Genomic DNA, 18,470 nt, shown 5'->3' on the forward strand with positions numbered 1-18,470 from the left:
TTTATATAAATTTTCATTATAGCGTAAATATAAATAATTTTTCAAAATTGAATTAACGTCACAATAAAAAATAATAATAATAATCAGTTAAATGCCTTTATTTCTATATTTAACTAGAAATAGTAACATTCGTGATGTTATCTATTATAAATATACTCCATACAAAAAATATATTATTTAAATATATACTTATATTTTCCCCCTTTTAATATAAGAAAAAGCAGCTAAGCGTTTTTTTGAAAAGACTTTTACAATAAATATATTTTATAATTCATATAAAATGAAACATACGTTATAGAATAAATAAAAGGTTCTTAAGTAAAATTACATTTACATATATTATTCAAACAAAGCACATTTGCTCCTTTCAATCAAATACATATAAAGTTACATTCACTTTTAATTTAAAAGTAATAATACATTTTTATAATTGTGTAAGCAAATTATAATTTTATAATGGAACTTGTTAAAAAATAGAAAGTACCCTTTATAATAGTACAAATATAGAATAATACGGCTTAAATAAAATTATAAGTATTATTTTATTACATATAAAGTTTGATACATAAAAACACATTTTTCACGTAAATATATTTATATATGTAAATATATATTTTAAACTATGATATATGATAAACATAAACAATACTTTATATTCCATATTTAAAATAATTCTAAAACTCTCAAATTCATCAAAATAAACAGTGAGCATATTTTTTCTCAGTATTATATCAATATAACATAAGAGAAAAAGCATTTAAAAAATTTAAACGATTATATATATGTTTATTAAGTAGAGATCTAAAACTATTACAGAAAATATTTCATATTGAAGATTACATTTCCGAAACAAATATATTCCTCATTATATATTTTACCTTTTTCTGAACTTAATTTTTTGATATTTTTTAACTTTTTTATGGTAGTAAAAAATGTATAATATTGTGGTGAAACCTAGTATTAAGAAAGGTATTAAATAAATTACATATATTAGAAAAGGTTTAGTCATAAGCGTCCACGTTTTTCCACTACTTCCCATATTATTTGTGGCCATAAGAAATCTAAATTAAGATTTTCAAAAAAGAACGTAAATGCGCAGACCACCCTTTCCAAGTGATTCTATTCAACACACTACAACCAGCCTCCAAGTCCATATCCACAGAAAAATCTAATATTAGGTAGGTTGATAATAATATGAACAAGAATAAAGGTAAAATAATTCGTACTCTGTATTTTTTAAATACTGTTTTTCTGAAAATTTTATCACTTATAGTCTTGGTGTTCTGAAGAAAATCTATATAATCAAGTTCTTTGAATATTTTTTTTCCATATGGGAATATTTTTTTGTTTCAAACATACAAGATTTATTTTTCATATGTTGTTTATGGCCTCTTATACTCATTGATGAAATTTCATTAGACCATTTGTTTTTTTCTCTTAACTTCTTTTCGTAATTACGTATATCCTCTTTTAAACATAACAAATTTGAATCCTTATCGTGTTTATATTTTGCTAGTATCCTATATGTTCTTGCATCCATTTTCTTTCCATGAATGCATTTATCATCTACAGAATTCTTAAATATACTCTAAAAAAACCAAGTAAATATTTGTTATTTAAAGTATAAATTATTTTATGATAAAAAAACTTTTTAATAAAAATAAAACACTAAAAATGATAATAATCCAAATATCCTTAAATAATCTTATAATACCACACAATTCTTAAAATGGCATATCCCGGACAAAAGCACAAACTCAGCAATTTTAATAAATAAAAGTAACTTAATTTTTTGTTTCATGATATATTATTTTAATACTGCAATATATCCTGTAAAGAACAAAATAAACTACAATATAAATGTATTAATGATAAAGCATACTATAATTATTAATTTAATTTTTTTTTTTTTTTTACTTTTTATTTATTTGCATAGAATTAATAAAACGTATATACATATAATTCACTTTACAACGGAGACTAAGAAAAATAAATTTTATATATATTACAAAAGTTTTATTGTAATCTTTTGTTTGAAAAAAAAATTTCATATAAATATAATATTTTTCATTTTTTGAAAAATGTTAAAATATATGATTAAATATAGTATATTAGAAAAATAATCTTATTTATTAATTCTTTTTAAAAATAAAAAAAGAAAAAAAATTAAGTTTTCTTAATATTTATAAATATTTACGTTAGGTAGTATATATAATGTATACGTCACAGAATGTATATACTATAGAAAGTATAAAATATAGGTCATATTTTGTCCCATATATTAAGAAAATATTATATAATTTCAATGATGTTTTTCTATTAATAATATTAATTTTATAAATAATATATTTTGGAAAATTCGATAACTTCTAATAGGATATGTATTATTATAATAATATTAAAATAGTAGTAATTAATGTAGAAATCATATCTTTGTGCAATAATTTATCATATATTATTTATAACACTTACATTATATAATGCTTCATAATATATTTAATAATTCTCATTTATATAATATGACTGAATCTATAAAACAATTTCTAATTTTAGAATAATAAATAAATTATAATGTTTTATTTTTGCTTAATATCCTGTGGAAATCACAATTTTTATTAAAGTTTAATTTACGTCCATATTTGTACTTATAAAGTTTTTAAATTCTTCTGCTTAAACTTTTTTGTTAATTAATTATACTAGTTTATAAAAAATTCAATAAAAAGAAATAATAAAAAATTAAATAAGCATATGGAAATTCTTTCTTTAAATGTATTATTATTGGTATAAAATTGCAGCATTAACATATCTCTCAAATTTTTTATTAATAAAAATTCATATATTTTTTAGTTACGAATTTATTTCATCACAAATATTTATATGAATTTTGTAAAATTCATTTAAGTTAACCATTATGTAAACGTAATAATAGAATGATGAAAATATGTTTTCTCCTATTTATTGGAAACATATAACTTTGCGCGAAATATATAATGAACAATATGCAACTGCAGCTAAAAATAAAATTAGACTAATAAATAAAGATTATTTCCTTAAAAACAGGAACAACACTAATTATAAACCTAAATCTATACTTATGAATTATATATTAAAAGAATTCTTTTTCGTTTTTACTTTTACATAAAAACAGAAAATTATAAATAAGAAATAATTAGTAGTGTTGAACATAAACTATGTGTATTAATATACGTCTTCTAAATAATATTATAAACTAATATATTTATAAAATATAATAAAAAACAGCAAAAATATATAATTTATTTATATATTTTCAATATATTATATATTTAATTTATTCTTCTAAAAATGAATTAACACCACAATTAAGCACAATAATAATATAGCAGATACATTTAACTCCTCATATAACTGTAAAGATATGGAATCCAAAAGTTTGTATGTAATGACAAATAATTCATACTTAACAAAGATATCTTTCTATTTTAGATAACTTCAAATTTTTATTATGTAAACAAAACTAAATGTACATCATAAAACTTTTTTCATTAACTATGTCCTATAATATATTTCTTACAATACATATTTTATTTAATTAATAAAAATAGTTCCTTTGATAAAAATAATACATATATACAGGTCAAAGCAACAAAATATATGTATTTCCTTTCATTAAATAATAAATAAGACACATTTGTTTTTAACAGAAAACTAATAATATGTTTTCCAAATAGCAAAAAAAAATTATTTATCTAGTACTAGAATAAGACAATTAATAAAAAGTATCATTTCATATATTTCATATATAAATGAACACATTATTTTATTAATATTATACGAATTCTTGTGTGATATATATTAATTTTAACGTACGAAATGTTTTTCTAAAAAATTTTTTTTAATACATAAATATATATATTAGTCCATTATATAAAATTAAAATGAAGTACAATTTAAAATTCACATTTAAAAAAATCAAAATTATCAAAATTACAAAAAGTTAAAAACATATATTTTTTGTGATGCGTATAAAAAGGATCACACATATTATGATTTCTTTATAAAATATAAACTATTATGCCTATCCTTTCCAAGCTAATCACCAAATATTTTATAGTTATTATAAAAACAATAAAAAACATTTTAGAAAAAAATATATACCTATTATGCGCTTACTCAGATATCAACTTAATTTTTTCATATTTTTCATTATTTTTTAAAATCCTAGGAATCACTATTATAATTATTATAGATAATATAACAATAAGTAAGCCAAATAATACCGTAAAAACATAGGGTCCTGCTTTTGTAGCAGTATCATTGGAAAATAACAACTTGCGAACACTTTCCCTGCACTTCCAAACAGTTTAAATCCTTCTAATATGGCGTATGCTACTCCCACCACGAATAAAAGAAAAAACAGAGTAACCCCAAATCCATAACTTCTAAACTTTGTTTTTTGTAAAGCTATATCACAAATTCTTCGATTTCTTTCAACAATATTATCATAATCTTTTTTTGTGATCCATTTTTTTTCAAAATGGAAATGCTTTCCATCAAACATTCCATTATTATAATCTATAATTTCAGTATAGTAACTTGCATTATTTAGCGATCTTCTATTCGATTTTTTGTTTTTTCTATTATCGTTTTCTCCACTAAATGGTATATCTTCTTTTAAACCTAAAATATTTGAGCACATTTCCTGCTTATGTTTTGCTAATGATCGAGAATTTGTTGTATATATTTTTCTACCAACGTCGTAATTCTCACCAAAATATTTGTTAAAAGTAAGCTAATAAATTAAGTAAATAATTATTATTTAAAATAATAAATAGTGTATCACACTAAAAATACGTACTTTAAAAAAACAACAATAAATATATTAATAATATATCTATCCTTAAATAATATTATAATACCTCATAATCGTTAAAATAGCATATCCACGCCGAAAGGATAAACGAAGCAATTTTGACATATAAGATTATTTTAATATTTTGTTCCATTTTATAGATTTTTTATATTCTCATATACATAGTAAGCATAAAATTAAAATTAATATAATATATATTTAATGATAAAGGTACTATATTTATTTTTACAATTTTTTTTTATTATTTTTTCGTCACAACGTGATGAAATATAGATAATTGTAATAATTTTATAACGAAGATCAAGAAAAATGATTTTAAATATATATTATAGAATATTTATCTTAATTGTATTTTTAAAAAACTAATTTACGTTAAAATATAATAATCTGAATTCATTCATAAATATCCATGATACATATATCAATTATTTAATATAGTAGAAATATAAAATTTTTATATTTATTAGTCTTTATCATAAAAAGAAAGATATATATTTTACTTCATGATGTTCGTAAGTATTGAGTTTATCTAATATATAGGATATATAGAATATAAAACATTTAGAATATATATAATGTATCATTTTACATTTTAAAAAAATAATTGCAAAAATTAATGAAATTTTTTTTTTTTTTTTTTTTATATAATTTTAATCTTTTTGCTATTTATAAAATATAATGAATATTATAATAAATTGAAAATGTTAATATTGTTTACAATATATTTTGTTATATCATTCGTATGAGTTTCAATTTTTTATAAACTATAATATACATAATAAATTAAATTTATAAATATTCTGCCTAATCTATAAAACAATTTTCATTTTAGCATTATATTTTCATATTAAAATGATTATTTAATTTTAATGTATGTCTATATTTATAAAATAAATTGATTTAATTCGACGTTATGCATATATATATTTGTTTTTAATTTAATGTAAGTATTTGTAAGAAATAACAATATAAAAAGAAAAAAAACTTAAAAATATATTAAAATTTTTATTTGTATGTTGTTCGATTTTTTTTAGCGAATATCTGCATAAATTTATCTCAATTTTTATATCTTCAAGTATATTTACATATAAGAAAAAATGAAACACACAAGCTCTATCAACGTTTAAAAAGTAACATTTGAAATATATATAGCGTGATATTAATATACGAAATATTAATTTTAACATGTTGATTAAAATTGAATTTACAGAATAAATTTTTTAATAAAATTAGTATTTAATAATTTCAAAAAATCTGAAACGTTCTTTAGTAAAACAATTCAGTTTATTCTTATATAATTAAAAATTTTATAAAACATATATCTTAACATTTTAATTAAAATATATCAAAGCTCACATAATTAACAATAGCACAATAATATTTTTATTAGCATATATTTATAAGGTGAATATTACTTTACTGGAGAGTATTACTTATATAAAAAAATACTTAGCTATTATGATAAACACCTTCTTCTTTTACATGCATTTTTTAGCCTATTGTTTCTTCTACAAACATATTTGCACAGAAAAAATGCAGAGTAGCACAAATGTATAAATGAATATCTATATATAAAGACATTATGGAATATATGTATTTAACCTAAAATTTATTTACATTTTGTTTAATGGTTTATTCGATTTTATTATATATTTTTGATTCATTTTCATAAAGTACAAAATGTTTAAGGAATAACAAAATTAATAACTGTTCTTTTATATGTATCAATACTGTAAGAATTGTCTCAAGAATTTATTCTCTTGGTACTGTCCAAAAAAAAAGGGATAATAATTTTTTATTATAAAATTTCTTTTATATTAGGAATTAATTAATTCTCATAATATAATTTAATATATAACTAGTATACGCTTTATGTAATGATGCAAGGAATTTATTTCCTTCATTTAATTATAAAGGTACATGAATATTAAAATTGGTAATTTTCTATTAATAACTAATTCGTAAAAGTAAAAAAATATTAGTTCATATGAGTAATTTCATCTTTAACTATTCAAGTATTCTATAAATATATTAAAATTATATTTACATGAAATATGATTTGAAATATATACTTTTCATAACAATATTCTAAAAAGAATATTTATTAAATATACTTTTGTATAAAACGTACATATTAACAAGAAATAAAATACATATATTTATTTTTATTCAATAAAAAACTTCAAGGTGATTTTAAACTAAAACTAATATATAATTAAATTGTTAAATAAATTCTTCATATAATCACTTGCAACCATAAAAAAACCAATAAGAAGTATGGCTCTTAGAAGTGTAAATAGTTTCACTTCTTAGTTAAAGTTGTATTAATTGTAATTTAATACATTAAATTAAATAAAGACATGTAATTTGTAATAAGAATTTACATAAATTATATATACACATAATTCTTTCTTATATTCCCCATACTTTTATTATAAATATTGAGTAATATCTATTTAACATTCCTATGAAACACAATATATATATTATATAGTTATAACAAGTGTGAACAACAAATTAACTTATAAGAGTACAACATATTAATAAAACAAATATAGAAACATTTGAACTGTTGTAAATATTTAATATGTATTTTTTTACTTTTGTGTGTTACTATATATAAGTACATAAACTACTATGTATAAATAATTTTATATAAATAAAATGAAGAATTTAACTGAGAATATAATATCTTTAATCAAAAAGTAGATCCTTATTATTTATTCAAAAAATGCTTTTCTAAAGCTTTTATATTTATTATATTGATTTTTAAACTTCATTGAAAAAGTATCCTTCTTACATTTCAAAAATTTTACAAGAATATAAATAATCAATGAAATAGTTAAAAAAACTAACAAAAATAAAACGAAATAATCATAATATTTCATAAATTCGTATAAAACATACTTCATTACTTCGTCGCGCGCAAAAATATTTTTCATAATAAGAACATATAATAAATAACAGAAATCCATTAATAAAATATTTCAAGTAAAGCAAATATCAAATCTGCACTTTTATAATCTTAATATATTAAATCTTTTTTATGGGTAGAATCCGTGTATATCATAGAATTATATATAGGACTAAACAACCTATATAATATTTTTTCAAAGAAATAATCTATCTCTTCAAATGTTTTCCATATAATTGATCTTAATTATTTGATTAAACCTTTGGATGAAGTTCTTATGTTAATTTTATTCGTAGACACTCATTTTCCATCATATTATGATTCGTCTTTACCGTCCTCGTTTTTTGAAATATAAAATTCATTTTCAAATAATATGTCTTTTAATTCTACATTTTTTCTGTATGTCTCACCATACGACAACAAAATATCTTACGTTTTACATAATATTCTATGGGTACTGTTCATTTTATGGAAAGAATTATCAAAGCATACTATAAGTAAAATAAAATATTTTAAATTCTTATGATATGATATACTTATTTTCTCATTATATTACTACTATTATTATTGTACATATATACTTAATATGAAGCAGTAATGAATATTAACCAAATTTTCTTGGATGATATTATTATACCACTACTTAGTAATTATAACAGGAACAACTGTATAGAAGAAGTATAAGACTTTTCACTAAAATAAGAAAATTCACTTTCTATTAATGTTAGCACTATTTTTTCTTATATTATCTTTGTGTTTGTAAAGAATTCACTATATTTTCACAACGAACTATTACAATGATAGTATTATTTGCATTCTAATTTTTTTTTCTTTTAAAAGTATTAAGTATGATAAATAAAATACAAATATAAACTTTAGAAAAGAAAAGATCATTTTAAAAATGTTTTAGTAAATGTTTTCAATAATGATATTTGTAGAAAAATGAATATTTTTTACAAGTAGTTTTAATGTATTAAATATTGTTAATGTTTGGAATATATATATATATTTCCTTATATAACAATTAAAAATTTTTATTATTTATACCTTTTAGAAATAAAATTAAATTGATCTTTTGATATTTAACAATTTAATTTTATATTTAAAAAAAAATATATATATATATATACCTTGAATATTCATATAGAAATGTGTGTTAGTAATATAACTTTTAAATTTTTTCATATTTCCTTATCAGAAAAAATACATTTGAGTTCTTATAATTTTTAAACATTATTTAATAATTAAATGATTTAAGCTGTTATATGAAATTTAAAATTAATTATACGAAGCGAAAAAAAAAATAAGACAAAATTTTTTGTTCCACAAATTATAAGCTACATGTTAAATATACCTTGGCTATTTAGAAACCTCATGCGCTATTATATTAAATTATGCATTCTTTAATTGAAAAAAAGGTTTACAAATTGTATAGTTTAAAAAGGGAAATTCAAATGAGCTGTTAAATAAATTTATATCTATTAATTACTAACAGAACCTTATAATTATAAAATTTATATAAATACAATATATTTTTTATCGCTAAAAGTAAATTTTTTAAAATAAACAATTTAGTTGCTTTCCTTATTTTCCATTTCTTTTTTCCTAAGAATAAAAAAATTCATATCTGCTATAGAAACATTAATAATAAAAAAAAAATAAATAAAAATATAAAAGTAAAATTTGTAAAAAGAATCTTTAATAATTGTGATAAGTTAAAAGAATTTTGAGTAAAGTTACTTAAAATATAAAATAATATCGTTACGAAATTTGAAGAATAATATATAATAAAAATTAGGAAAATATATGATATATAATTTTTAATCTTGAAAATTCTATAAAGGAAAAAAAGATACATTTATTTTTTATTTATTTATAAATAAATACTAAAAAAAATTAAGTATTATATTAAAAAATTTATACAACTAATATAAAATAAATTAGTTTTTTATAAAATAAACCTATAAAAACAAAAATATTCATATTCCAATTCTTTTTTACCTTACTATTTGTTCCACTTATTTAATTACGATAATTACAGAAATAACGTATATTGAATATATATTTTTTATTATTCAATAATAAACTCATATTAATTTGACAAATCGAATTATTGTCCCAAAAAATAAATAATAAATTGAAATGAAAAACAAATTATATTTTTATTTACGTCATGTAATTCATATTACCCTATGGCACTGAAGTAAAATAAGACAATTATTTCTTTATTTCGTGCTTTCATATATTATTAGGATATATACATATATATATAATATGTATAATAAAAAGTATTTGGAAATTTAATCGATTTATAACCATAAAATATTCCTTTACATCACTTCGCGCTTAATTTGTCGTATAGAACAAATTCGTAATTATATATAGAAATATAATGTCGTATCTTAATAACTATTGTTATATATTATGAGGAATACATAATGAAACAAATTACGTAAACTCATAACTCTTCATTTAAAATTTTTTTTCTATATTTTCATGTAGCTAATTGAGATGGTTATTTTTAGAAGTATTTATTTTACTCTAATTAGTTTTTTTGAATTTGATATCTAATAAAATTATTCGCGTTATTTTAAAAAAATTATTCATATTCATCCAAATAAAAATATCATATATAAATAATTTACATTTGTTTTCTAAATATTTAACTTGTTCCTAATTAAATATACATACTATAAATAAATAGTATTATTAAATTGATATATAATATATTTATATTAAATAATAACTTTTAGACAGCTTAAAAAAGTACCATATAAAAAATGTAGGAACAAATACATACTAATTGTATAAAAATTTAAGAATATATATTAATCTTCTTATTGCATATCAAAATATTTAAGTATATCTTGGCTATATCCTAATGATCACACATTTTCTCTACATTTTTCCAAGATGTATTATTACTAATAATACAACCAAATTTGTTAAACTATGATGTAATTAACCTTTTTCTCAAATATATTATGCTTACAAATAGTTCTAATTACTCTATTTTGATAACTTATCATATATTAAAGTGTCTATGTAAAGATAAATAATTATTACATTACATATACTAGTGCATATTAAAACTTCATACACTGAATTTATGAAACAGTGAAACAAGATTAATAATTTCAAAAGTGGTGAGGAAAATAATATTTGTAAATTGCATATATATATTTAATTATAAATATTTTAATTAATTTTAGTTTTTTTGGATTTTCATCTCTTTAGCATAATATATATAATACACAATTTTTAAAATAAGTTTTCTATTTTTTCTAATAGATTTTGACATTTAACTTATTTTTTTTATTAATAAATTTATTTTCATTTACATTCCATAATGTATATCTTAACTGTTTGTATTTTGGTTTAAGTTATTCCTTATATGTTTTATTTTAATTAGTCCTTGTATTTTATTTAAACTATTATTTTCTCTAATTTTTTCTAACTTATATTTATCGTTTTCTCTTTTTTACTTCCTTATTCATCATCTGATGATGTCTTTTTTTTCAAAGTTACATTTTTTGCTTCAAATTCTATTATGAATTGTGCTAAAAATATGCCAGATTTGTAATGCAAAGAAGATATTCTTTTTTTCTCCTGTTTTATAGTTTTACCAACGGAGAATTAAAAATAGGACTTAATATTTTATTTTATTAATTCATAATCTGTTTTATTTCATAATAAAAAAATTTTGTTTACAAAAATTAAACAAACAACAACAAAAAAAAAAAACTAAATAAACGAAAAATAAAAACAAAAAATATATACACTGTATTTATATCATATTATTGTAAATGTAACTAGTTCATATAAAAGGGACAAATTAATAACTTTTTATAATGAGAATGAACTTCGTACTTTTTTCTAAGTCATTCTATTATAGTAATCATAAATATAGTACGAAATAAAATGTTCAGTATATAATTCATACTACTATTTAGTTAGAAGTCTTCATTTAGTCCTTTGTAATATTTTACTCATTTTTAATAATTTATCGAAAATATTTATTAAACTTTATGTACCCACTGAATATTAAATGATAAGTTAAACAAAACAAAAATGCAATAAATATATAGTAATATTTCCTTATATATTTACTGGCGTAACACCAACTTAACATATTTCTAACATAATCTATAAAAATTAGTTAATTAGAGCAGTAACCAGTTAAAATTCTTTATAAGTAGGCTATTTTTTTATAAAAAATAATTTTAATAATATAAATATTACCTTTATTTATATATAAAAACTAAAAAAAAAATATATTTAAAAATTTTTGTTTTTGTGTCGTATTTCCTAACTTTTTATTTTTTTTTTCCCTGAAACTAACTATGATTTATTGAAATACAAGAATATCTGTACTTCTGCTGATTATTGATATAACTACAGTATAACCTTATGATTCCGGTGCAAACAAAATGGTGAACGCATCCAAATAATATTACTAAACAAAAATTTCCGCTTATTTCTAATATAAAAATTACAGGGAATATTCAAATTTTTATAGAACATATAAATTAAAAATTAAATTTAATTTTCAATCAGACGTCAATAATTTCTATTGTTTATATTTTAAATATTATAAGACAAAAAGTAATATTTTCATTTTAGATGTAAAGTTTAGAAATCTACAATGTTATCATTCATTTGGTTTTTACTTTTTATTTTATTTTTTTTTTTTTTGTACTAATAAAAAATACATATATATGCATGAAACTGTGGATTTTATTTTTTCTTAACGTCATGTTAATTATTTTATAATTAATAAATGTATAAAACTAATAAAATAAAGTAAAATGCAAATTGAATAATTAAAATATTAAACATAAAACTTATCTTTTTCTTGTTATATTTACTCCTATTCGGGGATGAATGTACACTTGACAAATTTCTTCTTTAAAAATGAATAAATGTTTAATGGTTGTTAATAATAACAAATATTTCGTTTACATACTTTTTATTGTTTTATATATAAATGAATATAAATGTACACATATGAAGTAAAAGGGTAAACTTTCCTTTTATTTCTTTTTTTTTCCTCTTTTTACTTTTTTTTTTTTTTTTCTTTTTTTTATATTTGTTTTTTTCGTTTTTATTTGTTTTATATTCTATTTTTTTTTTTTTTATATATTTTTTTTCATTTACATGTTTTCAGTATCAAAATAAAAATAATAAAATAATAACACAAGCTGAATTTTTTTCTGTATTTATTTACATTTAATACTTATTAATTCCGAGTTTACAAATCGTATTTGAAAAAAAGATTTTTTATAAAATATGACTATAATTTTTTATTGTAAAAATAAACATAGATCCAAAAAAAAAAATGTTATAATATATAAATATAGAATTAAAATATTTCATATAAATACAGGCTATATTATCAATATAAATATTTTTTTTTTTTCTAATAATTTTTATCTTATAAAACGAAAAGTCATTCTCTTATAATCTTAGTTGAAACATATTTAAAAAATATTTCTCTTTATCAATTTTTTTTGCTATTGGTTTTCAAAGAGAAAAAATAAATGTAATATTTTTAATAACAAATCAAGTTATTAAATCATTAAAAAAAAAAAAAAAAGAAAATGAAATAAAAAAAATAAAATACACAAATAATACCAGTAAAAAACTAAAAAACTGTGAAAATTTTTATTTTTAAAGTGCACTATTTAATTTAATTTTTTTTTCCCATTATATTATAATCTGCATTTTTAAAACATTCATAAAACAATGTATAATAGTAGCTCAAATTTCATAGTTTTAATATATTTAGATATATTTTTTGAATTATTGGCTACATATATAAATATACATGGTCTGCAAAGAATCAAATAAGCTAATTGATAATGATTATAAAAAATAAATATTACATATATTAGTTATAACATAAAACTAAAACTATATATATGTTAAATAATTATATTTTTTTGAACTAAGTTTCTAATATTTACATTAGATCAAATTATATCTAAAACTCATTCTATATGTAAACTTATTTAATATATTATAATTTTGTTACTATTTTATTTATTCCCTCCACATTTTTTTTAATAATTTTTATTAAAAATAATTCTCAAAAACAGTATATTTGAATAATTAGTAGATAGATTCTAAAAAATTCTTATTATATATTTTCTAATAAATTTTATCACAAGAGCTCTAAAAATAATTTTAGAATGTATTCTAATGCATATTTTATTATTAGAATCTAATGCAATAATATATGCTTATTAAATCAATAGATTATCAATTTATGTTGTACCAATATATATTTATATATTTGAAGCAAAATATTTGTATTTTGATCAATTACATTTCTTTAAATTTTTCCATTAAATATTTATTAAATTCTTTTTTAGTTTTGTTTTAAAAATGTGAAATAATAATGTTTCTAAATATAACTATTACTGGAATAGATTTTTTTTAATTATAACTTTTTTTAAATATGTTTTTGTCTTGTAACCTAATGCGTACTACGATTATATTTATCTAAAAATAAAAAAATTCTGAAGACTTTTTATATTGTTATAATAGAAAATAATCAAGACAAATTCTAAATTAACTATTTATTTATTATTGTCGAAAATGCCATATATGTCTGATGCCTTAATTATTACATAAATTTTAACTTTAAAAAAATTTATTATGCAAGTGAAATACACAAATGTGCGCCTTTTTACTAAAGTTTTTATTTTTTCTTGTTTAATATGGACATTAAAATATTTTTATGAGGTATCATAGTAATTATACTTGAATTATTTTATTTTTATTTTTAATTTTATGTTCTTATATGATAAAAGAATTTTATTTATATAATATAAAAATACATTTTTAAATGTTTAATATGAATCTTCACTTCTAGAAAACTATCTGCGATAAATCATGGAACAAGGAATTGAACAGAAATAACGTATTAAATGTTAAATTTAGAAGATTATTAAGTAGTGAAACAGTAGAATCGGTGAGAGATAAATTTAAACTTTTAAAAAAAAAAATAATTAATTTAGAAGGAGAAAGCGCTGAAGTATTTAAAAAAAAAACATATGTATTACAGAATAATAAACATTTTCATGAAGATAAGAAATCACCATATAGTGATTCTTCTTCTTACGATGAATTTAATTATTTAATGAAAAACTCAGAATTTGATGAACTTGGAGAATTCGACTTTGAACCTAATTTAAAACAAAAATCACCCACATTAGAACATTTTGATAATATTCAGTACAATTACCAACCCAAATCTTTAAAAAAATTACACTCAAAATATGACTCAAATTTACACCATTTTAGACCAAATAATACATATAATTCTATGAATTCAGAAGGTGTACGTGAAGCTAATATAAATTACAATAAAAAACAATTAATAAATTCTATAATTTTATTCTTCCTAATTCATTTAATAATTCTGATATTCTGTGCCTTAATTGCATTAGTAGCTACATAACTTGTTTAATGATTACCGTAGCAATTATGTCTATTACTATTTTATATTGTAATCCACTATTTATTGTCATCCCTAGTAAAATTTTTTTTTAATATTATATTCTAATTCTTTGGATAACACAATTTATTTTACATTAATATACATAAAATTAGAGGCTAGATTAATCTAAGCGTAGTAAAAAATAAGAAAAAAGTATTCACTGTAAAAAGTTAATTTTATAAATGTGTTATATTAATTTGGAAATTCATGAAACGTTATACATTCATTTATAGATAAAACTATATTACAAATAGAATTATATAATATTTGAGTTATTTATTTATTCATATATTACCTTAAAGAAATGTCTTTGTATAATTTTATATGTCTTGTTATGGAAGAAATTATTTGTATTGGTATTTTTATTTTAAATTATTGAAGTTTCAAAATTTATAAAAAATTTTATTTTCTAGCGAATAATATATATATATTTAAATAAATTTGTATAATAAACTTTAACATTATAAATTTAAAAAATATGAAAAGGTAAAATAAAATTACATTAACTCATGCATTATTATTTGAAAATATGCATGGTTACTTTGACTTTTAATTATCAAGAATATATTTTTACTATATATATTCATGCGTAAATTTGATAAACCTAATACAATTATTAACGAACGGTTTTTATTTACTCTACAGATTGTAGAATTCTCTTTTCTTCTTCTTTTCTTTTATTATGTTATTTAGCTTACTGGATAAACAATATATTATCATATCTTACGTGTGTACCCTCAGAACCCCCTATTTACAAATTTTATTATTATACATTATAAGATGATATAAAATATTGTATTAAAAGTTCGTTAAGATAAATTAATATTTTTTAGCTTTTCATTTTACTTACTGAATGCGTCTTCTATTTTTGCACAGTTTTAAATAACTTAAAATTTTTATCTTTCATTTCGTTAACATTTTCTATTGATAAATATTCATTATAACATTAAATGAAGTAAATCACATGCTTATCGTTCCATTTATCAGTATATTGGTTGAAAAAATACACGTCAAAAACTATTATGAAATTTTATTATATATATTTTATCAAATATAGAATTTTAATTAATTTCATAATACAAGTATAATAATAGTTTTTTTTTACACATTCATAATGAAATCTATATTGATACTCTGTTTATATGTACAATTTATATAATGATTTTAATGCAACTTTAAATTTAATACGTTTATATTATCTTCGTTTATTTCCATCTATTTCTCTCTATTTCCGTCTATTTTAATATTTTATAAAATTACTATTGTATCTAATAGTGTACGCACAATTATATTTATAGCATAAAATTTTATAATTCTTAAAATGTGTTACTTTGTAAATATTCTTATATAATTAATAATAATATGTTCCGAGTAAACAATATTTTTACATATAAAACATAGGCATAAATAACTATATTAGTTTATTTTATACACGTTTCCTAAATATCTATATATGCTTTTTATACTTCATCTAATACATTAATATATTTATTTATTCTCGTTATGATTATTGAGCTTTTACGTATTAAAAGTTAAAAAATAATTTTAACAAGAAAAATATTTAAATTAACCATATTTTTAAAATATACAAAATTATAAAAAAATATCTAAAAGGTGATATATTTATATTTCATTATACTATATATTCTACTATATTTCTCTTCATTAATTTTACAAGTAAATTTTAATGATATATTTATTTTTCAACTCGAAATACTTTTTTATTTTTTTTATTTATTAATATTGGAATAAATACATTTTTTTAAAAAGATAGAATATAATACTATTCTAAAATGAAAAAAGTTTCACATTATTATATAATATTTATGTATAATTTTAATGCACCACAGACTACAAAAAGCAAATGCATTTTGTGCATTAATTATATTCATTGATTTCTTAATAGAATAAAAAGAAAAAAATTTATCTCCTATGGTACTACATAAGAATTCATGTCTAATGATTATTATCATAAGTAACATTATATTACTTACTATATTATTAAGATTTATGAAATGTTTTAATGAACTCGATAAATCATTTATTCATTATTTTTTTCTCCTAATACACTTTAAAAAAAAAAGAAAAAAAGTTTACATTATATATAAACTTGCAGTTGCAGAATTTTCATTCTAAATGTAATCTGTATTTATTCTTAATAATTCTACAAAATAACTAAAAATATTCCTTAAATGCCACATCTTTATAATCTAAAGTTCATTTATACATAGATATGTTACTGAAAAAACTAATAGAAAGCTAACATTCAGCAAATAAATTGTTACCAAGTGTAAATATTTCTTAAAATGGACTTTTAAACTGTTCTAAGATACGTTAAAAAAACCTTTACAAAAATTTATAGTTTAAATGATATTTAAAAGACATATATCTTTTGCAAATACACATATTATTTTGTAAATTTCAACATATAAGTAAATATAAGAAATAAAGTAAAACTTATATAAAGAAAAACATATAATATATTTTCTATTATGATGTACATTGCGTCCTATTAAAAATGATTATATATAGAGACACTAAACATCTATGTTATTTCTTGTTAAAAACGTGCTATATAAAATATTGTTTCTGTTACGAAATGTAATTTTCATTTAAAAAATTTCTGTAATATAAAATACATATATATTATATACGTAAAATTAATATTTGTAATAACATGTTGTAATATATACGATTAACAAAAAAGTATATAAGAACAATTTATGTATTCTATTTAAATATTCATTATCATGATTATAAATTTTTCAATGAAGAATTTTCCATTTGTTAGCGTCACTTAGTGTAGCCCATAAACATATATATAAATGATTAAGAAAAATTTATACACATAATTGCAAAAAAATAATGTCGTCACTTCATATAACTCCAGTAAGTAAAGCACACGTCAAATAAAAATTGAATCGCTATTTCAATTTAAGTAAATTCAAATATTTTATATTAAATGTAACAATATTAATTATTTATATATATGCTGAATACAATATGGTATATTTCCTTTTTTTTCAATTAAATATTATATAGATGCACAATTATACATTTGTTTTATCTTTTTATAACTATCTAATTAATAAAATAAAAGATGATATTTTTGCAAATGAAGTACCATTTATGTCAACACATATTATTACTCATAATAATTTTATAAAAATATATATCATTAGCATCAAAATATTGACATA

The 18,470-nt window shown here is 18.6% G+C and overlaps 2 protein-coding genes and 1 pseudogene across 2 annotated transcripts, besides 1 other annotated feature; 1 reads left to right on the forward strand and 2 right to left on the reverse strand.

Annotated features, from left to right (window-relative positions):
- Window positions 1–1,061: 1,061 nt before the first annotated feature.
- Window positions 1,062–1,801, reverse strand: PmUG01_09010100 (annotated as a pseudogene).
- Window positions 1,062–1,801: a sequence feature (fam-l protein, pseudogene).
- A 2,421-nt stretch (window positions 1,802–4,222) lies between these two features.
- Window positions 4,223–4,985, reverse strand: PmUG01_09010200 (fam-m protein; the record flags this gene model as incomplete). Its single annotated transcript, XM_029004792.1, has 2 exons — window positions 4,223–4,771; window positions 4,899–4,985. 2 exons carry the CDS (start codon window positions 4,983–4,985, stop codon window positions 4,223–4,225), a joined length of 636 nt encoding a protein of 211 aa, XP_028861446.1.
- Window positions 4,986–14,426: 9,441 nt separating this feature from the next.
- Window positions 14,427–15,231, forward strand: PmUG01_09010300 (Plasmodium exported protein, unknown function; the record flags this gene model as incomplete). The annotated part of the gene is made up of 2 exons (XM_029004793.1): window positions 14,427–14,513; window positions 14,644–15,231. The coding sequence occupies 2 exons, from the start codon at window positions 14,427–14,429 to the stop codon at window positions 15,229–15,231; spliced, it is 675 nt and encodes a 224-aa protein (XP_028861447.1).
- Window positions 15,232–18,470: the final 3,239 nt, after the last annotated feature.

Source organism: Plasmodium malariae, assembly GCF_900090045.1.
Source record: "Plasmodium malariae genome assembly, chromosome: 9".
Classification (NCBI taxonomy): domain Eukaryota; phylum Apicomplexa; class Aconoidasida; order Haemosporida; family Plasmodiidae; genus Plasmodium; species Plasmodium malariae.